Source organism: Nipponia nippon, unplaced genomic scaffold, assembly GCF_047370975.1.
Source record: "Nipponia nippon isolate SJK-2023a ecotype South Korea unplaced genomic scaffold, ASM4737097v1 scaffold_4, whole genome shotgun sequence".
Lineage (NCBI taxonomy): Eukaryota > Metazoa > Chordata > Aves > Pelecaniformes > Threskiornithidae > Nipponia > Nipponia nippon.
Window position 1 is genome coordinate 55710209 of NW_028262358.1, and position 26620 is coordinate 55736828.

The following is a 26620-nucleotide window of genomic DNA, read 5'->3' on the forward strand; positions in this document are numbered from 1 at the left end:
CATAAGTTAAAATTTAAAAAAAAAAAAAAAAGGCCACTGCCTCAAATTTTAAACTATTTTAAGAATTTCTGTTAAAACACAAGCAGCTTAGCAACAGTAAACCCAGAGGTTAGTGACCTCATAATTAAACTTGTGATCTCATAATTAAAAATAGGCAGTGAGACTAAAGCAAATGTTTAAAGACCTTGAAGTATTAAATGTGTAAGTTACAAGTGAATATTGCTTTTGTATATTCTCTGCTTAAACGCATGTTTTTCATCAGAATCTTAAGTTTTCTTGGAGAATAAAGTAGTTTTAAATATTTCTGTTGTATAACTGTGAAGAGATCCTTTCAGACAATGCTTCAGTGACAGGCATTCACTTAAGGTATTCAATTTAAGCTAGATAACACCAGTGCTTCTCATAGTAGTGTGGCTTAGCTGCAACCTAGTGGAATGAAGTATGACTGTGGACTTACTACTGTTGACTCTGGCTTTTCGGAGACATTTTCTATTGGACTCTGTTTTGGTGAGAAAGTCGGGGGGAATGTTTAAAAGCGGAAGAAAGGAAGAAGGAAAGGAACAGGGGTTGTTTTCAGCAGTCTCAGGGATTGGCTATGGGGGGTTAAAAAAATGAACTTCTTTCTCCAGTAGCCAAAGAGCTTAAAGTCAGGTGTCCAGATTAGGATGCAAAAGATGGGAATCCTGAGCACAGTCCCAAGCCAGGTCCCTGGTAATCTGCATGTTTCATTTCACATGATACTGACTTTTGGCAACAAGACTGATTTCAGGAATCCCAGCCCAAGCCGCATGTCCCTGCCCCAACTCGCTGTTTCTGCTGGTACATTTCAGAGATCAGATTTGAGCAGTTTGAGCAAATCTTTCTGTAGAGATGGCATTTAAGCCATCTCTGTCTCTCTGCTTTATACTGGCTTTGCCTTTATGGTAAACTGGGTGTGTGAACTGATCTGGGTTCAAATAGCTTTTTTTTTTCCCCTGGGTTATGTTTTAGCCTGGATCACTTTCTCTGGTATGTGCAGCTGCACAAACAGCGGTGCTGCCCTCTCTGTTGCGCTGGCACATTGGGTGAGTGTGAGCAGCAGAGGAAGGAAGGATGAAGGAGGAGCTGTGGAAGCCGGTCTGCTGTCCATGGAAATCCTCATCAAGCCCCAAGTAGAAAAAATGGTAATCTGCAGTCTGCTGTTATAGCTGAAGGAAAAGATGAAGAGTGAAGGAGATGTGAGGAAAGGCGAGCAGAAATGAAACTCTATTAAATTACGTTTTGGTAAAAACTTGCTGTTGATAGTATTGGAAGAAAGAAGATTGTGTGATAAACAGCACCAATTTGCACTAACATCACATCTTGCAAGAGGGGTGGCCTGGAAGAAGAAGTATGGCTGGGTGACAGCACTGGCGTGATTTCATCTTGGATAATCAATTCAGTCTTGGGAATGACAGGCTGTCCTCTTTATCAGTGGTGATTTCCTGGTTTAATTGTTCTCTATCAAGTAATGGAATGCACAGCTACACAGATACTGGTTTTGTGAAAGCAGTTTGTGCACTTTTGCTGTACCACTCATTATGCTTTAGCCAAGAAGATAATCCTGTTTATGGTGCGGGTGCTTGGCAGCCTCAACAAGCATGTGTGTTTGTGCTTGCCTCAGAAGCAGCATATGGCTTTGGTAGCTCTGTATGTGTGAGATTTCAGAAATGCACATTGCCTCTGGCAGGGCTGGGGAGATCGGTTGCTTCTGAGAGAAACACCAAAGCTACTTAACTGTCAACAGATATTCATACCGTGTGGCCCTGTAGCACCTTCTCATGTTCAGTATAAGTTTACATTTCATGCTATCATTTTCTCAAGAAGCTAAAACTGCATTTGGAATGAATTCTCCGAAGCTACCATAATTCCTTCAGCATTAGTACTAGTATGTAGCTGCATATCTATAAAAGTCAGTTTTTGTCTAAATCCATACTGTCTATTGTGTGTCTGTCACCTGTTCTCCACCTAAATGTACTTAGTTGTGTAACATTCACAACCTTACATAAGGGAAATAAGAAGAGGAACAGCTTTTATTGCTGATCCTAAATCTTCTGTGCTTTTGACACTCCGCACATTTTATAAATATCTTTATCACCGTAGCTGCCCAGATAGCAAAGGTGCTGTGAAACCAAGTTGCTGTTCATGCGGGTGCATTGACACTCGCCGTCCAGATGAAACTTTTCATCCTCCTTTCATTAAGACTGTTTAACTGATGACCTACAAATAGTTGCATCAGCATAGCTGAGGATGCTGCATTGTAGTGTGCGAGTGGAAATGAACAACTGATTCAGGAATATCCTAGGCCATTGTAGAAAATTCTCAGACAAAAAAAGTGAGAGATGTGAAAGTACTTATTTTTTCTGTCTGAGATATGTGGTTTCTGCTGGCAGATATTTGACCGAGGTGTTTAAGGTACAAATATGTAGCTCACATGATTTTTTTTAGAAAAGTCTGGTATCAGCTGGAGCAAAGATCCAGCTTAAAATCCCTTAATGATTTAGTTACTTGTGCAACATGGCTCTCTTTTTCAGCCCGCTTGAATTCAGCTAAGCACTTTTCCATATTGAAGTAGCGCTGTGAAGCGTTATTACATATGGTGGATGCCTGTGCCCATCAGTGAGAGTATTTCCATAGTGAAGTGCTGAATAATCAACAGTGTTGTTGAAAACCTAGAGCTAAACTTGCCCTTAAAGACCAGATGAGAAAAAGTGAGAATTGTTCCTACAAGTGTCTTGTAAACATCCAGGCTTCTGCTATGGCATATGTGTAAAAAGTCTCTTGAATTACTAGTTTCTTTTGTGATAAATACCATTACATTAGCTTAAAGCAAAATTAATTTTTATTTCTCATGTAAAGCACTAGGTGGCTTTTCTTTGGGAAAATACTTCTTGAAGTTAAATTAAAATGAAATTTCCTAGCAGTATTACTTAATAACTGAAACATGGGAAGCTTTTTAGCTTGAGACGCTGTTACACTGGGATTGTAAATAGATAATCCCTTAAAAATCCCACTAAATACTAGGAAACAGGTGGATCCTTAGCACGGTGTAGTGTACTCCTTTCCCTACTCCTGAAACTTCAGGAAGGAAGCACGTCTGAGAGCGTGCACATGCACGGGCTGTGTTAATGTGTACAGAGCATCTGTGCCTCCCTGCTGGTTTCTGTCTGAACTGGGCTCAGCCAGGACTCATCTGCCTGTGTTGTGAGGTTAAATAGGCTCAAACTCTCCTCTGACACCATGCACATTGCCTCATCTGTTTGTATGCGCACGCCTTGCAAAAACAAGTGACGGTCTCAGAAAACCACTTTTGTTTGCCATTCACACTCCCACAACTGCTTCCCCACTGGTGATTCTTCTGAGGTTAAATTTGCAAAATCTGAGGTGTGGGTACTGGCCTGAAAAGTATCCGAAATTCTGTAGGGATACGGTTTGACTGTGCAGCTCAGACTCAGTCATGCAAGATATTGAGCACATCCCAGGAGGAGCAGAATGCCACCACTTTCATTAAATCAGTCTGCTGTGATGTTAGCCAGAGCCCTGCTGGGCTTCGTTTGGAAGCTACGGTTATGGTTGCTGGAAGGGGGCTGAGGGCGTAGTAATTATGCTGCTGTCAAATTAGGTTGAAATATTTTGACACAAATGCAAGTTGAGTCTAAATGAACATCTCCATCTCAATGAATTTACTGAGGTTTAAGCAGAAAGCTGTTAGTTTTGATGTTGGCCTACTGACAACGGGGAGTGGAATTCCTTTTGCTGTTGCTGTTGCTGTTAGTCCTTGACTGCAAGCAAGCAGCACCCAAAAGGCAAGTTAACCAACACATTTTGCATTTCTTCCATGGTGTTCAAAACTGCCACGGGTGTGAATGTACTTAATAATCAACCTGGAAGAAGTTCCATCTCATGATGGCTATCCATGTCGCTGAAGTATTCTATTCAGTTTAATGCTGCCAGGAGCTCAATATCCAGGATATTTGCAATGTGTTATCTCCAATCCTTGTTAGTTTTTTTTTTTTTAACTGCTTGGATTCCTGTAAAAAGCCTGAATTCAGGAACATGACATCATTCCACCTAATTAAGGTGCAATAATCATATAGTCAGCATGTTCAGAAGGTGTCTTGTGGAACATCTTTAAACCTCACTTCGAAATTTTCTGTCTGAGGGAGGGACTTTATTTGAGCCCTAGTAGCTTTTAACTGCCTTACATTTAAGCTATTTGAAAGTCTGGCAAGCTTCTTTTCATGTGATGTCTTTGTTACTGGAGTTCTTTATTAATGTAAAGGCAGACTACTTTAATTTTTCTAAAATTCAATCATAAATACAAAAAAGGTCAGTCTGACACAAACCCTTCCACTGATATATCTTTGCAGCAAAACCATTACTCCTAGACAGGCACTGCAAAAATGTGATTAACTGTGGAACTTCCTGTAACTGCACCAGATAGAGTTTGTTATTCACAAACCAATTTCTTGCCTTTCTTGGAATAAAATGAAATACTTCCCTTTTGTATTCTGGTGCTTTTTGTATTGCTTGAGATTACCAAGTCATCTTCCCCAAGTGGTATCTCTTTAGATTTTGTTCAGCACTTCTTCCAGATGTGTTGTTAATTAAATATGCTAGAGTACAAATTATTGGTGGGGTGTTCCTTGGAGTATTGCACACATCTCTGGCCATCTGTGGTCAGCACTGAAGTAGCTGAACTGGTGCTATGATCCTTCGTCCATCGTCCTGTTCCTATTGAAAGAAGTCGAAGAGGTTGGCTTGTTTAAAATAGGCTATAGGGGTCATAATTGCTTTCTCCAAGGTCATTCAAAACAAAAAGAGAGAGAAAGAGGAAAGAGTTGTTTACTCAAATAAACAGAAATGATGGCACAAAAAGGCAATGCCTGGTCTGACCACAAAAAAACTGTCTGCTGAAAATCTGTGAAAGGATTTCTAACAGCCTGAATGTGAGAGTCTGCCTCTGCCTTCAAATAGAAGCCATAAAGGCAGAACACACCTTCAGTTTGAGCTGAGTAACATGATGTGGATACTCATGGAGACTGAAGTTGAACTTAGTAACTTGTGATTTCGAAGTGTATCCTAGAATGCTTTCATATTCTTTTTTTTTTTCTCAAGTGTCCAAAGTGCTTTACAATATCAATGCTACAATTCAAAATACATGTTAGGAAGAACAGGAGGTGAAAATAAAAAACAAACAAACAAACAAACAAAAAACAGTCAAAGGAGCAGTGATGGGTCAGGAGTTTTCTGCTACAATTCCTTGCTTCTCAGAGGACCCTTCCCTGACTGCCTGCTACCTTGCCTTGTCCACTCATTGTATAGGTTATCTTTATTGTGAAATGAAATTTATTTGTTTAGTGATCCCTGTTAACCCAGTGGAGCTTGCTTCCTTGTATCTGCAGTGTGCATTAGCTCTTGATTCTTAAAACTACATGGCAGTAATTTTCTTCCCCCACTTTAGACAAGAGTGTAAGCTCACATTGTCAGCTTTAAAACGCACAAATTGTGCAGCTCCTAAATGATGGAGTAGCTGAAATCATAGTTGTAATTTGTGTACCTGTAGCATCACCAGTGCCCTTTACTTGGTTTAATGCTTTAGCAAGCCTGTTTAACAAGGATGAGTCTAAATGAGAGATTCAGATTTCTCACTCAGCAAACAAGATGCTAGTTTCTCTTGGCTGATGTTCACCCTTGTATTGTTCCCTTGTCTCTGCAGCTTCCTATTGTTGAAAAAATAAGGATCATTGCTCAGAAGGTGTACGGAGCTCAGGATATAGAGCTGTCTCCCGCTGCGCAGTCACAAGTTGATTGTTACACCCGACAGGTAAGAACACCGGTGAATTACGCAGTCAGGTACCTGCTGGATGAGAGTCTTAGGAAACCTCGGGGTGTAAAAGGTTCTCAGATTGGAGTGTTTAGTCAAGCTTTGCTAAAAGGCGTGAGCTTACCCATGGTGCTAAACTGTGGAGGTCAGTATGGATTAGTTTAGATTACATTAAATATAACAGAATGGTTTTAACCTTGAAAGCTATCTCCTGTAAGGTATGTATGGTGTTTGGAATCATTCTGAGATTGTTGATGAAACTCTGTACTTTCTGTGCAGAATGGTAATTTTGGATTACTGCCTTAAAAGTGACAACTGCACATCTGCAAAAGTAGCAGCTAGTGAATGTGCCTGATTTTAGCATATGAGTGTTCATTTATACCTGCAAAAAACAAGTTTGCAAACACAAAAAGACCTGTGTGCAGCTATACACTTTAATAACAAAGCTCCCAATATTGTAAAATATTTTGTTTTCCTGCTGTTCATATTATTTTCAAGGGGTTATAAATGCTAGAAGGTAAAATAGATCACCATTCCTAAAGCATGTGGAAGTGGGCTTTGTTACATTTTGAAAACAGTTTTGAAACCATGTAGAGAGGTGTATGTATTTTATGTAACGGAACGGCTTCTGCACGTAAACATGGCTGGAGCCTTTCTGTCAGAAAATAGAAACTATGGACGATGTGTCATGGAAAAATTCCTGAATGTACTTCAGCAGCCTAGTCAGACAGGCAGAAATATAGCCATCCTCTCTATAATGCAAATCTCCTGAGAATTAATTTGATTTTTTAGATGGAAGAGAAGCTTACTTAGTGTACTTGAAGCAAAATAATCCATGTCTTTACCTTTTCCTGCTGTGATTCTCTAATCCATTTTTTAGTCTAAACATTAGTAGTATTGGGAAATATTTTCACAATGTCATTAAAGAATTGTCGTCAGTACTGGGCTGCAGAGGCAATTCCCTGCAGTGCCGCCTCTCCTCCTGGCCTTGTGAATTGCATGCCTGTTTGTCAAGGAATTGAACAGAAGAGTGGAAGTTGCCTGACTCAAGGTTAATCGATAATCTGGGAGACAAATAGTGTGGGGGGAGCTGCTGAGGGCCTTTCCCTGATTTTCACGCAGTTTTTGTCTTGTTTAAGAACAAAGCAAAGCATCATGAGCCATTTGTGTTTACCCCAAGAAGACATTAGTACCCTTAGAGAGTTTTGGACTATGAATCCTAGCCTCAAGTAGGTACCTAACTAGGTCATTAGAGCCCAGAGGGAAGTGCCGTACTTATTGAGTTCGCATACGTTTCTTGTTCAGTGTGGTACCCGTTGTGCGCCCTTTCTGAAAATAGCACGCTCTAGCCATTGTATAGGCAACTTTTGCACCTAACTCTAGATTGAGAACCCACTCTAGAAGCTGGATATCACTACAGCCAAGTCTCTGGAGATACAGGCCCGAGCTGAGAGAGAATAGCATGTAAAATCATAGAATCAGAGAATGGTTTGGGTTGGAAGGGACCTTTAAAGGTCATCTAGTCCATCCCCCCTGAAATTGGCAGGGACGTCTTCAACTAGATCAGGTTGCTCAGAGCCCCATCCAGCCTGTCCTTGAATGTTTCCAAGGATGGGGCATCTACCACCTCTCTGGGCAACCTGTTCCAGTGTTTCACCACCCTCATCGTGAAAAATTTTTTCCTTATATCTAGTCTAAATCTACCCTCTTTTAGTTTAAAACCATTACCCCTTGTCCTGTCGCAGCAGGCCTTGCTAAAAGGGCTGTCCCCATCTTTCTTGTACGCCCCCTTTAAGTACTGGAAGGCTGCAGTAAGGTCTCCCCACAGCCTTCTCTTCTTCAGACTGAACAACCCCAGCTCTTTCAGCCTTTCCTCTTAGCAGAGGTGCTCCATCCCTCTGATCATTTTTGTGGGCCTGCTCTGGACCCGCTCCAACAGGTCCATGTCTTTCCTGTCCTGAGGACCCCAGAGCTGGATGCAGTGCTCCAGGTGGGGTCTCACCAGAGCAGAGTAGAGCGGGAGAATCACCTCCCTTGACCTGCTGGCCACGCTTCTTTTGATGCAGCCCAGGATACGGTTGGCTTTCTGGGCTGCGAGAGCACATTGCCGGCTCATGTCCAGCTTTTTGTCTATCAGTACCCTCAAGTCCTTCTCCTCAGGGATGCTCTCAATCCCTTCATACCCCAGCCTGTATTGATACTCAGGGTTGCCCCGACCCATGTGCAGGACCCTGCACTTGTCCTTGTTGAATGTCATGAGGTTCACACAGGCCCATTTCTTCAGCTTGTCCAGGTCCCTCTGGATGGCATCCCATCCCCCAAGCGTGTCAACTGCACCACTCAGCTTGGTGTCATCTGCAAACTTGCTGAGGGTGCACTCGATACTTCTGTCTATGTCATTGGTGAAGATATTAAACAGCGCTGACCCCTGAGGGACACCACTCATCACTGTTCTTCATCTGGACATCGAGCCATTGACCACTAACCTCTGGATGCAACCATTCAACCAATTCCTTATCCACCAAACAGTCCACCCATCAAATCCATATCCTTCCAATTTAGAGAGAAGGATATTGTGGGGGACCGTGTCAAAGGCCTTACAGAAGTCCAGATAGATGATATCCATAGCTCTTCCCTCGTCCACTGATGCAGTTACTAAAAAAAAAAACATACAGTATTCTGTCCGTTTCTGAAATATTAGCTGTTAAGAAACTGAGGTTAACTATTGCTATATGGATTTTAGGATTTCTAAAAGATACTGATAACGAAGTGAAAATATATTCTGTCTTTACTGTAATCTTAAAAACATTTTTCTTTTATTTTCTTTCCCTTTTCTATTAGGGATTTGGAAACCTTCCCATTTGTATGGCAAAAACTCACCTATCCCTCTCCCATCAGCCTGAAAGGAAGGGCGTTCCCACTGGTTTCATTCTGCCGATTAGTGATGTGCGAGCCAGTATTGGAGCTGGATTCATCTACCCTTTGGTAGGAACGGTGAGTGCAGAGTGTTCAACTCGATCGCTCCCCTTCCTTTGACCCAGCTTGACAGGGAAGTGCATTTCCTGTTTGCCTCTAAAAATAATGTGTAGAACCAGGTGAGTTCTTGGGTTTTTATAATAATTTTATCCTCACACTTTTTGTAGCTCTATGCTGATAGGAAAAGAGAATTAGGAAAATGTAATATCATATAAGAGCTTTGACTGCAGGGTCTGAGAGAATGACTCTTGCCATTGGTTCTGTTTCTGATGTTTTCCACTTGGTCTAGGATACTTAGGCACCCTAATGCTGCAGAAAAATGCATTTACAGGTCTGTTGCCTTTCCTTATTCAAATTGCAGCCCGTAAATAATTGTAGTTACATGATTATATTCTAAATGTTACATCTTTCATCCATCATTACAAAGCATTCTGTAACGTATTTTGATTAAAGGAATTGTGTTAGGAAGAAGTGTATGATTAAAATGATTGCTTTTCAGCTGATGAGCCTGATCTATTCCTAGTCCTTGTGAACATCTCTTCTGGTTCTGTTTAACAGTTATGGTGGGAAGGGATAGATTTCTAACTGCAGAAGCACACTCTTTCTCCTTTTTAGAGATTTAAACAATGAGGTGCTAAAAAGAGGCAATTGTCATCCTTTCTTCCTACCTGTCCTTAAAAGTACAGGCTCAGATTAGGAAGCTCCTGATATTTTCTTCCCTGACATGCCTTATCAAAGTAGCTGAGAAGCTAGTTAGCTCATGCCTTTTGCCAACCACACACATCTTATTCCAAACAGTAGTTGAACTGCATCTGACATCTCATAGCATGAATTGTTACTCATATGTAGCTGATTCATGGGATGGTGCTAGAGAAGGGATGCAAAAGCCATTGCATTTCCGGAAAGAGTACTCTCCCAATGTTATCGCATCTTCCCAGAGCATGGCCTGATTTCCTTGTGTAGCAGTACACTTAGGAAAGGCTGAAAGTTTCTAATCTATTGTTTTGAATTCCCTCTGAAACAATCAAGTGTTTGAAACAAGGAAGGAAGTACTCTCTGACCAGGAGAGTTCCTGGAGTTCAGGAAACTGTGTCACTTTAACTCACTGGACTTGGGGATATGCTTTCCTTCTGCGTGGCCATATTATGTGCATCCACCAGAAGTGGAGCACAGCTGTGTATTTAAATGGTGTAAGACCAAATTCCAGTTCCTGGTGACAGAATAAAATTTGTCAGTATCTCCTTCATGGCCTGGATTCAAGTTTGCACTGGAAGTTGTGTGTCATAAAGTTGTGAGAAGCAGCAAATGTGAAGAATGGGCAGCAACTACTTCAAATCCATGAGGGAGCTGTTCTGTAGGATGTCAGAGAGAAATGTTCTGAATGAGTCACACTCTGCACGCTTCAACACAAACTAGCTGCAGTTCAGCCTCATAAATCCATAGGAACTGTTCATAGGAGCAGTATAGCCCAAACAAGTTCAAGGATTACCTCTCATTTTCGGTTTCTGCCTAGAACCAAAAAATACGGTTCTTATGAAGGACATCTTATATATGGGATTTCTTAGTGGGGGACACTGTGAAAAATACGTCCAAGTTAGTTACCCTGACTTTGGTGAGAGGTAGTTTAGCCATGGAGCTTTTCCCATATCAGGAACTGGGTAGGCAGTATACTCTTGGTGTTATGTATTCCAAGAGAGTTTGTAGGGCAAGGTACTGTATGAACATAAGATCCCTGAGAGCTAAAAATCTAAATAGGCAGACATCGATCATTGGTTGTTTGGAAAATATTGCTAATGCTCAGCAATGTGGGACAGAACACTCCTTGGAACTATCACGATTGCTACAAATCAAAATGAGTGAATATGAATGTATTCCTAACATCCTTACCATACGATTCTTTCTCTAGAATTAAATTTATGGCAAGAGGTCCAACTTGCTGCCTTTCAGAATTGAGAGTTGTGATCATCAGGAAACAAACTCTCACAATAGAGTTGTACCACTACTTTTGAGATCACTTTTCTATTTTGCCACCTTCAGATTTTTTGTGTGCGTTGCTGTCAGCAATTAAGTCTTAGGGCTAGTGGTACTTTTTAAGTTGTGCAAAAAGAAATATTTTTGATGTCAGGTTCCAAAACTGAGAGTCTTCCTTTGACAGTTCTCTTACTAATAAAGCTATCCGAAAATGTCTACAAGAATAAAGCAAGCATAAAAGGGCATGTCCTGAAGGCTTGAAGTGGCTGGAGGTCAGATGCTATGAGTAGAGAGATTACAGAAGTCCTGGTGAGAGCATATGGTGAAAGCATCCAGTCATGACAGTGGATTAGATTTCTTTATATAAGAAAAAAAGAAGGAGCAGTATGTATTTTTTCCTTTCATTACTTGCTGGCTAATTGTATTAATGGAATAGAATCCTTAATACCTAAGCTGCTTAGAGCCTTCTTACAGCTAAGACCTTTCTGATGGCAGGATAAATGCTATCAGACAACACGTTCGTTAAAGTTGCAGTGATAATTCTGATGCTAATCAAATGTCACACTCCATTCTCAAAGCATAATTTTTACTGGATGAGCTCCTCTCACTCTAACCTGGCTGAACTTATCAGTGGTAAAGCATGTTGTTAGAATTCTGCTCTAATTTAATCGGGAAGAACATTACAAATGAAAGAGATAAGTACTGCTGAAAGATGATAAACTATCTGCAGTAACTAGCATTTGTAGTTTAACTTTGTCATTAGCACATGTAAATTAATGAGATTTGTTTTTACCCCAGCACTGACAGGCGATCGTTAGTTTTTTTTAAACTAAATATTTAACATGTTGTCTTCATATTCTCTAAGCAGTATTTGTTTTGTGTTATGGTTGGCTCTGGTTCCCTTACAGCATGGAAGTCTTTCCAGGAAAAATGAGCTGAGCCTTATCGGAGGAAATCAGCAGTGAAACAAGAGGTGCATTTAATTAGCACTGGCACAGCTTTTATCCAAGTTCTCTGCGACCATGACCCAGAGGGGCTACATCACTCTCACAGGTGGACTGTTGACATCATTACTTGGCTCAACAGAGTGATGGCAGGAAGGCTGCTGGCGTATATGTAGGAAACCAGTGAGGTCATTCACTAGCAATGCTTGGGTGGAGAATTATTAGATTTTTGTAGTATGCATGTTTCTCTCCGCCCCCACCCAAAAAGCCATTGCAGTTTGGTGCTTTCTCACATTCAGCCACGTTTCTGTTGTTCTTTCTCTTTCATGTGATGTGCAAGAATGCAGGCTGGTCGTAGAAGTAAAGCCTGTTTGCCTTTGTGAAGTGATGCTACCAAATCACTGGTACAAGTAATATAACTGTGTTTGAATCACAGTGAGATTTTTAAATAGGTACTACCCTTTTCCAGCCATGCACTTTTGTTTTAATGGGTTAAAATTACAGGCAAGGTCCCTTTGAAAATACGTGGAGCCTTTGGAGCTACGCCAGCTCCCAAATTCTCACAATGAACTGACATCCTTCAGATATCGACGTATCTGAAGAAAGATCGGTCCATTACAGCAATATTATTTTTCTCCCCATAGAGAAAGCAGTTCAAGTCTCTGGAACTAGTTCTGAAACTATATCTTCTGGAAAGGAACTCTTGGGGTGACCCGGTGTGGTTTGAAACCAGTTTATGGGAGTGATAAAGCCCTACTTCACTTGTAGGTGAGAGCCAGGACTGTCCTGCTAAAATATTACCTGAATATTGTAAGGGAGAAAGAAAAGACCCTGAAAGTAAATATTTGTATGAATACTTTTAGAAGGAAAATACTGTTCCCTCTTGAATGGATTTCTTCTTTCGTAGTGGTTAAGAGCTTAACAAGTTTTGACGGTGTCCTTTGAGCATAAGCTGGAGTCCGGCCCACCTGGAGTGAAATTGCAGTTTGCTGGTGGTGCATGAGGCCCAAGTTGTCTCCAAACTGTCATTTTGTCACTTTTCTCAGGCTCTCTTATGAGACAGCTGAAGAATTATTGGGGGATTGCCCAGCTCGTCCTGATGATCTGTGTAACATAGGGGGATTTTTCAAAAACATGAATGATGGTGAGATTTATACCTGCTGTATAAAGCATTTAGCTTACAAAGCAATTTTATGTCATTTACAAAGGAGTAGTGCTCTGTTAAGTATTCTGACCTCCCTCAGTCCAAAAAATATCCCTGGTGATGTGGCATTGGCACCTGCCTTTGGTGTTGTATGGTGTTGTAGCAGTGCTCAGAAGTCCCCAGACAGCTGGCTGCAAAAATACTAGGTGCTCATAGACTCCGCAGGCTGGTTTCGAGATAACTGCACTAAGTGTGGAAAAAGTAACAGAAAAGGAAAGCTATGAAGTTAAACTCACATGGGAAATGTAGGTTAGCAATTGTGTAGTTCTGAATTGAAAAATGCTAACAGGAAAACAAAAGCCCATGCTCTCCTCTGTTAGATAATGTGCCCTTGCATTTATTACAGTAGGTGTAATCCCTCTTGGGAAGGAGGGAGAGGGTTTTTCTGAATTACACAAGGCACGTGGCTCCTGAACAGTGACCAGGTGTGCACATGTGGAAATGCAGAATAATGTTACACTTGGTGGAAGGCTGACGAATTATTCAGGGTAGGGTTGATGGGGCAGGGGGTGAAGGCATAGGTAAGATCAATGGCTGGAAGTGAAGGTGAGGACAGTTAACTTTAGTTCATTGTATTTAAAAGCTAGAGGCTGAGAGATGGTTATTGTAATAACAGCAAATCACCTGTGTTCCTCAATGGATTGCATGATGTGGTAGTGGCGGTATTGGGTTGGCCAGAGAGGGTCTCTGTAGATGAGTAAAAAATAGGCCCAAGTGAATGACTTAGCTGAAGGGATGAGGAAAAAGTTGTCGATTATAATGAAAAGGGGTATGTGGCAGCCTTTGGAAACATCCCAGGTGTGTGGACTATGAGGCCGTTAAGATTTGAGGATGATTATGGCCGTTTGTGATGAGAAGATGGGAAGAGAAGATTGAGGGGAGGATTGGAAAGATGGGGTTGGCTGGAAAGGAAAAGAAGTTAAACTGAGAGCTATACCAGTGGGAGGAGGTACCTGTGAAATGATTTGAAGACACATCCAAGATGTACATGGAGAACTGGAAGAGGGCACTGAAGTAAAAGCCACAAGGGCAAAAAAGATTTGAAGATGTTCCAAAAGTATTTGTTGAAACAATGACAGGATCTAAGATCTGCCCAGGAAGAAGTCATGGGAGTAACTGATGGATGTAGTTATAGGAGGGCAGAACGTGCCTTGCTGATGACTAAGGATTTTTTTTAAATTAGAGAGAAAAAGAGTAGAGTTTAGCTGGCTTGAAAAATTTGTTATTTTCTCTGTAACTTTTGAAAGTACGTAGAAAAGAATGTATTTAAATGATAGTTCAGAAATTTCCATATGCTCTGAGCATTTGCTGTTCACTTCAACTATTTTAAACTGATGTGGATAAACCAGCGCTTGTTGGAAATATAGAGTAAATATACTTTGCTTCAGATCATCGCACCTCCCTGCCATAGCTGTGACAGACATATAGTAAAATTCCCTCTTACACGCTCAAAAAAAAAAAAAAAAACCAAACCCCAAACAGCTTCTCTTTCTCCCCTGGTGTTTAGAAATTATCTTGACAGATAATGGAGGCAAGACACTTAGATTCTGTGTGGTTCATGCTGTCTCTCTTGACTGCTCTGTTTGTTTGCTAGTAAACGTTATTTAACCTACATTATAATATAGTACAATGTATTGCCTTTTCTGAAGGAAAGACTAGCTCCTGTTGCTGGCTGTATCGGCAAAATTAATTTGCAGCTTATTACAGCTTCCTTCAACCTAGCCTTACATTCCTCAAGGGCCAGCACTTGCAGTTAGCAGAACTAAAGAAATTATTTTGCTTTGTTTTCTATTGAGAAGAAAAAAGTTGTGTAGGCATGTGTGCTATTTCAGCAAACTGAGTAGCTGGAGGAGGACTTGTTGTTTTGGGACAGGATGAAACCATTATACAACATATCACAGAAGAAAATAGACCTGTGGTTTGGTAAGCTATTTAATGTTTAGATTAGATGAGATTTTTCTCAGTACAACCTCCATTACAAGCAATTTCAGTATGACTATTGTAAAATTAGTTCTTTGTATTCAGTGTCCATATTATATATTTTCCCATCTTACCATATTTTAAGCCCTGTCAGAGAAGAATTTTTTTATGCAAATGTTTAAATTTGGCTCTGAACACTTGAAAATGAACTTTTTAATGACAAAAATGAACCTAGTATATTTCTTGTATCAATCAGGTTTCCTTGGTTGTCTTTTGCAATGATATTTTTATTAAATACATCCATAGAAATGTAACATTGTGTTCAAGCTCTTAGACTTAAATAATAAATGTGTGCCACTGTTAACTTAAAATAGTTTATCTGATTAGGTCCCTTAAAACAGATGCTTGTTTACAAGTACAAAAAGTGACTTCCATGTTTCACTTTAGTCAGTAAGTGATACCCTGAAAAAGCATTTTGATAGCCTCCCATCCCTTGTAGTGGGAATTTTACCTAGCCTCCTTTGCTTTGCATGTAAAGGGGCAGAGGACATGGTCAGCCATGCTATCTCTCTGGAAGATATGGTAGGTCAGAGCTGCTGCAGAGGAATTTCTTAAACTGGTATGCCTAGGTCACAAGTGCTTTAGCACATGTTTTCAGTTAAGATTAGCTGACTTGACACATCAGCTCAGGCAGTATGGATTCATTGATCAAGGGTAGTGCCTGGCTAGTGTGGACAAGTTTAAGCAATGCTGGAACAAAGATAACTCATTATGCTCTGAAACAGTTTTCTTCAGTGTGGTTGTTAATGTCTTGCCCTCATCAGACCTGTGAAGTTGTATGTAATGAACTCAGTGCAGCTGTCTTAGGGTTGCAAATGCCATTAGTATAGGCAAATAAAATGAGAATCACCTGTAGCATGCATGTAGCCAAAGGGGACACCTCTGTGAAAGCGTAGTTTGCTCAACGCCTTCAGAGAGTCTGGGAGTCATTAAGACCCTTGCTGTCTGTTCCCGTAAGACCCAACCATGAGCATGGTTATGCTTTCTATCTTGTTTCATTCCCTTGTCTCTGATTTACAGTCTGTGATCCCATGAGAGAATGAATATAATTGCATCAGGTAAGAAAGGAAAAAATCGAGAAATTGATATTCCATATGGAGATCACGGCTCTTTGAATGATGTACATTAGCCTATTTGCACGGGGCTTGCTATTAAGAAAGACAGACCAGTTAAAAGTGGGAAGTGCAATTTGGACAGAAGCCAGCTGCAATTTTGGACCACTGCCCTTAGATTTTACGCATGACTTCAGACATGAAATAGGGACTTTGCAGTGGAAACATAGGCACGTGCGAGTTTGAGCAGTTAGGGAATGCCTTGCCAGGCATTCTCCAGGGTGAAGAGGGAAGCGGGTGGCTGAATTGTGCAGCTCATGGCAGCTTCTCCATGGCACGGTAGTGCTGCCTGCCCACCCTGATCCTCTCCTACAGCTCTGACAGCGCTGGTTAGCATGCCTGTTGTGTGCTTGTGCCAGTTCAGAGCAAGTAAATGGGTTTGATTAAGAGCTCATTCAATTAATCAGCCTCAGATGTGTGCACTTTGATCAAATGCAAAGAGCTCAAAAATCAGTTTATGGAATGTCTTGAAACAGCAGTGTTAAGGGTTCGTATTTTCATTATGCTATCTATACAGAAGATGTACAGACCTGAGCATTAGAGAGGGCAGCCAGGTATTTACTTCTCCCATTCATGATATTTTGGATGACTTGCTGCATGAAGAGGCTGATGCTGCCGGACCCAGGGGTCACTGAGTCTTGATGGCTTTGGGGTGGGGTGGGTATCGCTGCTGCCTGTCTTGGTTCAGCTTGGTAGCAGCAGCAATGCCCTGTCACTTCCAGCTTTCTGCTGTTCCTCCATATAGGGATGAAATGAAATGATGTTTCATGCTCCCTATTTTTGTTTGTTCAGCCTGATAAGCTTCTTCAGTTGAAGAAATCACAGTTTCTGAAAAGGTGCTTCATGGTTCAGATTGGAAATTTAGAGATTCAGCCATTTACAAGCAATAGTTACCTTTTAAAACTCCTGTCTACGTGCAATTTTTTTGAGAGACTATCTTATGCTCACTGAAAAAAAAAAAAAATGCTGGCCCTTCAACATTCTTCCAGATCCATTTTTCAAATGCTAATTTGCAGATTTTAAAAGTATTGATTCCTTGGTAAGCAGCAAAAACCTTTACAGTTTGGGTCAAATAACTGAAATTCTTCCAGACTGTCCAGTAAGACAAACTATCTAGCAGATGTAGATAGCTGTATATTTGAGTTTGGCAACTTACTGTTATTGAAACTCTAAAAGTGATTTAAGGCTAATAGCAGGAACCTAGCTGGAGGCTGCAAGTCTGTGACTGAACAGTTTTATTGAGTTCCGGATGAATAAGGTGAAAGATGTTTGGAACTTAATAATGTCCCCAGCAACTTGCTTGCTTTCATTAAATTGTGAAATATAGGATGAATAGTGTGCTAATTAACATTAAAGAGGAATGAATATTTGTGCCTACTGGTCAAGGGATTATCCTTGTTAAAACAGGAAATGGACTCTGATTTCCTGTTTGAAAGTATTTTCTTCATAACCTTTCCTTGAAAACATGAGGTTAAAAATAGGTTATACTTTTACGTAGTAAAATATACATCTATTATTAGTTAAAAAATAGCTTATATATGGAAGGAAGGGCATTTTCCAAATTGTTTTATATTGAAATAAATACATCCTGCACATACTTCATAAAATAGCGTTTATCAAGAAATTAGAAACTGAGCTCCTCTAATTTATTACATTGTCACACAGGCTTTATAGAAATTATAATACTCAACATTTGCATAACAAGGTCCCCTGACAAATCAGGGGCAGGGCCACAAATAAAATTCACGATTTCCTGGCCTGCAAAATCATGCAATGTTTATGTCTAAGAATGTGAAAAATTGGATCGGGGTATTTCCATCGCAGTAGGCTGATCTACGTTCTGTGGACAGCACTAAAAGAAAGTTACACTGCTACTCCTCCTCTACGCCACCCACCCACTCAAAAATCCTAAAGTATTTCCTGAGATATTCCTCATATGTCCTTATTTAAGAAAAAAGAAGGTACAAATGCTGGCATACTGTATTTCGCCACTGGTAATTGGTAATAGGTTTATTTTGAAAAGACCAGACTTTCTTCACTTCTGAAACTGTGTGAAATGTCATGACTGGAACGTGACCTTTTGACCATAACTGAGGAGAGGGTTGCATAAAACCACCTTGGTAGCCTACAGATCAAGAGACGTCTTCCAGGTGGAGAAGTTCATTAAAAAAAGTATTCTCAGCATGGTACAACAGTGACCCACAGGCTTCTATAGATGCAGCATTTTTGGTACTCGGAGAGACTACTTGATGCTGACATGTGACTGTCATCTGTCTTCCCGTCTGCTCTTCCTGCACCCTGGTGAACATCACTGGTCAAAAGATCATTTGGTTCTGTTTTGTTCTTAATAGAAGCAAAGAGAGAATAAGATGCATATCCTTCTGTGCTTGAGGAAATTCTCTTTCCCAGCAGAAATAGTGGTGCAGTAGTTGACAACGTTTCCTGTGTCTGAGACTAGAACCCTCCTATGGACACTCTGTCAGCTCGTCCAGAACGGTGACTTCCCTCTCACACCCATTTCTCCATGGTGGATATGTCTGCCAGCTTGACTCATCTTTTCTCCCTACGATTTTCTTCTCATATTTTTGGGGATAAGGGTGTATTTAGCTTTACACCAAGATTAAGCCTCTCCAGTTCAATGCCTATTCCACACAGCTGTGGGAAAGTTCTGTTTAATGCTTCCTTCTCTTTTGCATTGTAAAAGCCAAGAACATTATTTCTTGGCCTGGAGCTGGACTCCTAAGAACAGAGTTTTCCATAGGGCTGTGAAGAAGAAATATGATCAGGTCTGAGCTAACAGTTGGACAGGTAAGGCAAGGAATAACTTTATCTCTCCTCACTGTTTTGTTACTGCAATTACATTCAAAAATGTATTGGTATGAGGTATCTTGCCAACACCAGTAAAACTTCCTGAGTGCTAACTGTGATGCAGCAGCTGCATTATGGCATATTTTTGTCATAGGGGAAAATTATGTCAATGTTATTTAGCTTCCAGAACTCAACAGCAGCTACAACCACCCCAGCATGGAAAGGCTTATGCTGATGCGGAGCCCAAGCGACGGTCTGCCTGTGTTTCCTATGTTTGGAAGGTATATGCTAGTTAGGTATTCCCAAACTGAAGTATGGCAGGCTGTGGGAATATGGGCTTGGCTGTGGTGACTCTGTAAAAGTCAGTGTCTGAAGCAGTGCTGAAATCGTGGGTTTGCCATGTGCAGGGCTGTATTTAAGACCCATCCTTTCATTTGGATGTTCCCGGGGCTGGAATCGAGTGCACTGGGTAGCGGTGCAGTGTGGGACAGCCACAAGAAATCTGAGTGAGGTGCAGTGCAAGATGTGCAGTTGTTTGCTTTTATAGCAAAGTTTGGCTCATTTGAAACATTTTAAACTCTTACCTCAGTGAATATCCAGTGGATGATAATGCCATGCTAGCTATACCAATGCTTGATACTCTACAGGTTAGTGCCTGGCAGCTGGACATTCAACTTTTGCTTGAAGTCATATAAAAATGCCTAATATAAATGGAACATTCTCCTTAGCCAGTTTCACATTTTTAATATTTTTTTTAGTAACATGTCAAAGTTTGGAGCTAATTGTAGGCTAAACAGTTTCTCCTCAGGGACTCAGGATTTTCTGAAGATGAAATCCTATAATTGCATGATATTTTAGGCTGGAGTATCTGACCACAGCATCTTTCTTTAATAACCATGTTTCTTCAGGCAACATAAGGAGCTGGGCTTTGGGCTTAATAAGAAAAGATAGTGACATGAAGAACTTCAGAATGAGATGTTCAATCATATATAGGAATGTTGCAATTGGAAAGAAAATATTTTAAAAATGTTAAAGATCTACACGTGCTGTCCTCTTAACTCTTAGCAATACTCTGAAGGCTTTGAGTCTAAACATAACCTCAGAGTACATGCTTTCAGGAAAATTAGTGAGAATTAGGTAATCAGGTCATGGTTTCCTTTTCTGCACAGCCGCCCTAAATTCTTGAGGGGCTATTTTTTTATATCATTTTTACAGGCTTTTACTTAACTTTTTTTAGTTGGCGACCACATGTCTGTATCAGCAATTTAAAAAAGATGGCTAGGTCCAAATCAACTAGTTCTTGTTCGTACAAATATACAAAATAACATAAAGATACTTAGTTTTAATCATCATTTAGCAACGAACACATCAACTATTAAATGCACACAGGCTTGTGATAGTCACAGAAATATCATTTTTATCCCTTGCGGTCTTCAGAAAATCTCTTTCTGATTCTCCTTAAATTCTGGGTTTATGATCAAAAGCAGTCTATGAAGAAGCATTGAGTATGTGTTGATGAGAAAGCTGCACTGATGCATGTGAAGGCAATACCTCTTACAAAGGTGGCAAACCTTTTTCATGTAGCAAGCCACCCAGCAGGCTAACATCCCACAATACTGAATATTAGGTGTGTTTTGAGAGAGTTTTGTTCTGGTTTCAGTGCTGCAATCAAATAAGCACGCTGTGAATGAGAGCAGCAGAGGAATGTGGATAATGTGTTTGCCTTTTAGTAAATCATCGGTAAACTCTAATGCTGAGATGATCTGGTTTTGTTACTTGCTCACTTAATAAAACCAATCAGTAGACTGAAGCCAGAATGACTGTGACAGTTTGTCACCTATAGAAACCTGTTGTACTTTTTCTGGTCTTTTTTAAGCCCCCCCTTAGATAAGTGAAAATAAATCTCCTGACCTCATTTTACTCTTAATTTTTCTTTTCCACAAAACCACATGAAATTCAACACCGCTTAAAGTTCATGCTTGGCTCCTTGTTTTCAGTCTGCTGTCAGGAGCAAGGGTGCTGCTGGAGAAGTGTCCTCGGAGACATCGCCGAGGCTGTTCTACTCAAAACGTAACCTAGAAGGTGCTTCACAGAAATACAGTGTTGAATCTCAGTGGTGTTAATTTATCAGGATTTTTGAAAAACACTGATAATGGTGTAAGAAAACCTTGTTATGCTTTTTTTTCTTTTAGGCAATATTATACATATCATGGTTTGGCAAATGCATCCCCAAAAGTGCCAAAAAAGAAGTAGTAGCATCACATAGGTGGTATCACTGAGTTGTTTTTCCCCAATTCCATTTGCATCACTTGCCTCTTGCTGCTCAGAAGTTACTACATTTGCACTACTGTCAAAAACTGCCAGTGCTCCAAAATGAAGTGTTAATCTGGGAGTTTGTCAAGAATGCTGTACAACAAAAGCTGTGACTTTCACATCTCTGATCCGTGAAATAAGCCAAAACACAGGGGTCTGTGGTTATTATGCTGGAAAAAAATGCTGGTGGAGTTGAGTATCTTACATGCAGTACTGTTCATATTACAAGATTATGAATGCCCTGTTTCCCTGGTCAAAGAGGAGTTCCCTTGCAAGCAGCTCCAGGCTTTGTTCAGCCAATGCTTGTTTGGAAGGCTGTCCCGCAGATTTTTCTCACCATGCTTTTGGCCCAGATCCACTTTCTGGTTTCCAAGAGTGTTACTACTACGCAGGATGTGTGCCTGTTTGAAAGCAGCGCTTTCATAGTGCTTCTGCTCTCCTATCTTTTTACTCTTTTGTAACTGCCCACACAAATCCAGCCCTACCGCGGAGTATTCAGGCTCTTGTATGCACTATATCAGTATCCAGAGAAAATGTATGCACTATACATTTCAGTTCCTACTCAGCTTTGCCATTGACCAGCATTTTGAGCAGTATCTCTTTCTTATTGAAACTGGTTTAAGGATTTCTGTGTATTTGTGTTGAAAGGGCAGTTTTCCACCCATCAGTTTGTACATGTTTGACTGAGTTCATAATGTTATTACTGGAGGTGGAGTGCAATGAATGGAGCAGTCATCATTTGATGTCAGAAGAATTTCCTTGTAAGTACAGAGAAATGTAAATTGTGAGAATGAATTCGTTGATAGAAGGATGCATTTAGTTTGATCATCAGGTGTTCATGGAAAGTTTCACTATAACTGAACAAGAGATTTCTGCTGACTTGTTGAGAGTATTAAAAAATCATCATTCTGTTGTTTATCCCCATTTTGTTTGTATTATGGACTGCATTGAAAATGCATGCATTTATTTACACATTGCACTAAACCATGTATTGTTTGTCTTAGTTGTGTTCAATTTTATTATACTTTATTGCAACAAATTCATATAATTCCATAGATGACCATCAGCTCTTCATGATAGCAGTCAAAAGCCTAACCTCTTCCCTCCTTTTCTCCCTCCTTTTCTCCCTCCTCTTTTTTTTTTTCCCCTCTTCTTTTTTTTCCTCCTTGGAGCTGTTTTGGCAGCTGGAGGCAGTTTTTATTTTGATGTGTTCGACATGAAGGATGGAATGTGTCCAGTTTGGGAAGCAGAAAGGCTGGTGGAGAGAAAAAAATATTCCATCATTGTATTCAAGAGTATGCTTTCCGGTCCATCAAGTAGAAACAGGTTTTGGTTTCAGCTCAGGATATACATGAGAATAAATTGCAATTTAAGGGCTTTTTTTTATTTAAAGGGAAAGAATTTAGCTATGTTGTTGGCACCATAAAACTTAACATTTTATGGAAACAAAATGGAAAACCAGATTACGGCATATATTAAAAATAGAATGTGTAACTTACAACTTCCTCTTGGCTGGATCCCCAAAGTTGTATATTAAAAAAACCAATAACCACATATATGCTCTTATGGGGATCACTCCGGGACTGAAAGGCATATGCATCCAAATGCAGGGTTTTCCTGTGTGGTCAAAATTTCAAAATGAGCGTGCCAATGAATGTCCTGAGTTCATTCAAATATGTAGGTGTTTCCACGTGCCTGCAACGCCTGTGCAGAAGTGCAGGAGTATGCATACCCCCAAAGCATGCGTGTAGTTACCTCCTTCCTTGTGCCTGTGCAGTTGTAAAGGGGAGACTTGCTGGCTCCATCACTGTGTCGCTCAAACCCGCCTTTTACTTCCTGACTATGAAGTGTTATATCCTTTTGCATTAGGGTCACCGTGTTTTGTTCTTCCAGGCTTGCCAAAAAGGACAGAGGGTGGGGAGGCATGTCGATTAGAGGGCTTCTGGCTTCTTCCAAGGGGGGAGTGAGCCAGGGAATGTACTGAATGAAAGGTGTGTTCTTAACGCTGCTTGCTTGAGCAGTAAGCAGCTCTGACATCCTAAATCTGACCTCAAAAAGCACTGAACTCTTCCTGATCTTCAGCTCTCTGCCCTAGTTCTCCTTCCCATCTTGTGCTACTGTTTATGGGCTGCTGTGACTGACTCTGTATTAACTTCAGGCATGATCTCTACAATCCATGGCAGTCTGCAGTATTAGACTCCTGCCAAATGGGATCCCTGGAAAACCTAATTTAGCCCTTGCAACAGAACGAGCTTCCACTTGTTTGTTTTTTTCCTATAAAATGTACTTTTCCTTCCAATAAACTTTATTCTGTAGTTTTGTGAAAAACAACAACAAGAAAGCGAAAAGGCAATTTGTGTGGACCCTCAAGGAATTTATGACAGGTAAATTCAGAGAAAAAGCTGACAAATGAAGCGTAAACTTGGAGAAAAAGTTGACAAGTGCCTAGAATACATTCACTGTAACTGTAGAATGAATGTCTCCATTCAAACCTTCACCTAAAACCATTTTATCTGAAGTGCAAAAATCTCTCTTGTATGGGCCAATGCTGTGAGTGACCTGTTGGTTGTGTTGCATTAGGATGTCATTTTGTATGGGTAAAATTACCTACAGGATCATATTAAACTGAAATTGGAAAGCTCACTTGTAAAGTGAGGAGAAACCACCAGGCATTCAGAGAAAGACAGTCTAAGTCTGGTCTCATTTGGTGTTGCGATTAGGTCTGCTTTTCTAAATAGACGAGTTGAAGTGTTCAGCGCTAATGCAAGTCATGGGGAAGCCTTGCCAGGTACTTTGTATTAGCTTTATTCCATGTGTTAAGGAAGTCTGCTGCAACTTATTGCGGTGAGAATTTCAGAAGATAAGTCTACTGAGGATGGATTAAAAGCAGGTCACGTAAGAGGGTAGTTTTCTTACAAATGACGAACACAATTGCAGGAGCTGTTACAATACAACAGAAAAACAACAAAACTCAAAGAGTTGTTGTAGTCTGATGGAAAACAAGTTAAGATCTTAATTGACTTTTTTGGTGTTTAAAGATAAAATGGGAAGGAATGTGCTCGTTTAATGTAAATGCATCTTGGACCCATCCTTTTCTTTTTCATGTATCTCATGATGTACTTGAGCCCAACTGCAGAAGAAACTGTAGGAGCACTCGATTTATAGAGGAAACCAGCTGCTGAAATTGTTTTTCAAGTCTGTAGAAATAATGGAAAAAAAGTATTTCCTAAAAAAGTAAAAAAGGAAATTGGGTGTAAATATTTCTGCCTTTTCCCTACCTCTGAAGAGTGTTATTTTCACTGCACAATTTTAACAGCTCTGTATAATTTCCATGGAATAAAAGATTAATTACATTTTAAATTATCCTGCTTTGGGTGCAATGGCATATTTATTCCTAATTCAATGGGGAATGGGTTTTAAGATGCATATGATAAATTCTTAATAAGTAGTTCCATACTGCTATTTTAAACATGTATTTCTCAGAAAACCTCAACATCTGAATATTTGTTATATTGTTAAATGCCAAATTCTGCACCTAGGATGCAGTTACGTCAGGCACGAGTATAAATTGGGAGAGGAGTGGCTGGAGAGCAGCCCTGCAGAAAGGGATGTGGGGGTGCCGGTCGGCAGCAGGCTCAGTAAGGGTCATCAAGTGCATCAAACCCAGCACAGCCAGCCGGTCAGAAGAGGTGATTATCCCGCCGTGTTCAGCCTTGGTGCAGCCTCGCCTTGACTACTGTCTGCAGTACTGGGCCCCACAACTTAAGAAGGATGTGAAGGTCCTTGAATGCATCCAGAGGAGGGCAACAAAGCCGGTGAAAGGGCTGGAAGGCATGTCCTGTGAGGAGCGGCTAAGGACTCTGGGCTTGTCTAGTTTGGAGAAAAGGAGGCTGAGGGGCGACCTCATTGCTCTCTACAGCTTCCAATGGAGGAGAAGTAGAGAGGGAGGTGCTGATCTCTTCTCCCTGGTATCCAGCGACAGGATGTGTGGGAATGGTTCAAAGCCGCGCCAGGGGAGGTTTAGGCTGGACATTAGAAAGCATTTCTTTACCAAGAGGGTGGTCAAACACTGGAACAGGCTTCCTAGAGAGGGGGTTGATGCCTGTCAGTGTTTAAGAGGCATTTGAACAATGCCCTTAACAACATGCTTTAACTTGATCAGCCCTGAATTGGTCAGGCAGTTGGACTAGATGATCGTCGTACGTCGGTTCCAAGTGAAATAGTCTATCTACTCTATTCTATTCTATTGTTTCCTTGTTTGCTTTGGCTATTTAGACTTTGAGGTCTTCAAAATGGAAATGCTACCTGATTCACAGGCACCATGGCAGAATTGTTCCTGAAGTTAAGGCTACTGGGATGGATGTTGCTTGTACCACATTAGAGATGATACATGTTCTCAGGCCTCAGAGAGGTGTGAGTATAAGGACTGTGTAATATTATTACTGCTGCTTCATTATTCCCATCTTTTAGCAGTTGTCTTGTGAAGTCATGTCCCTCTGCTCTTTGCATTTTGCTGATGAAGTATTTTGCCTTTTTTTTGTTAGTTCAGCTAGTCCTTCCTCTGCTCATGCTGGCTACTTTTTAAAAAGTGGCTTTGATGCTGTCCCTGTTTGCACAGAACATATTTTCCCCTTGGCTCACCAGTCCCTCTCATTCTCCCTTGTTTCTTCTCCCTGTACTGTTATCCTGTCTGTCCTTCGGAGAAGAAATAGTTTTTTATGTATTTAGGCAATAATGTCGCAACAGTGTAGCAAATCTTAATGCAAAATCAGGAAGGGAGACAAAAATAACTTTCAGTCGCTCTGGCTGTCATTATCACATACTCCCAACCACCAAAACATGCCTGTGCAGGTTGCCTCCAGCGTTCAGGTATCAAGACAGGTGTGCTCAGGTGATCTGGTGGGGCCTCCTTGCAATGACAAATTTCATCACCTCTTTCATTAGTTGGCACCATGTGTTGGTTTTGGATGTGCTGTTTTATACTGTTTGGCAGCTGACAGCAAATAGTCTTTTGCCTCTCCATCCTGTCGGCATCTGAGAGTCACTGGGATTCACAGCTTCTAGTTAGTTCTCTTGCTGTGAAGGGGCTCTTCCTTACTTACCCATTTTGTGTGTTATTTCCTATACGGCATTTTATTTTCTGTCCTGTCTTCAAAGCCATGTTCTTCTCAATGCGTTTTTTTCTTTCAACTGCTAGACTTTAAATGTTTTGATTCTTCTGTTTAGTAATTTTGCTTTATCTCCCCCAAAATCAATAGTGGTTTTCCAAGCAATATCTTACTTCTCTTGTGAAATAAATTTTTGTATTCATTTGGATGGCGCATACATACTTAGCCATTTTTCAGTCTTTCTTATGCATTCCCTTTGGATTAAGACTCTCCTCTGAATAATGCCTTTAGCTGATAGCCAGAAACTGTGGATATTTACTGCAATTTGCAGACTCAATTACCTAATTGTAAAAGTGCTT

The 26620-nt window shown here is 40.6% G+C and overlaps 1 protein-coding gene across 2 annotated transcripts in view; it reads left to right on the plus strand.

Annotated features, from left to right (window-relative positions):
* MTHFD1L (methylenetetrahydrofolate dehydrogenase (NADP+ dependent) 1 like) overlaps positions 1-26620 on the plus strand; it is a 159831-nt gene that overhangs the window by 100959 nt on the left and 32252 nt on the right. For both annotated transcript variants that reach the window (XM_087776464.1, XM_087776465.1), the window contains 2 exons: positions 5738-5845; positions 8687-8839. In XM_087776464.1, the coding sequence (XP_087632590.1) occupies positions 5738-5845; positions 8687-8839 (261 nt within the window). The remainder of the gene's footprint in view (positions 1-5737; positions 5846-8686; positions 8840-26620) is intronic.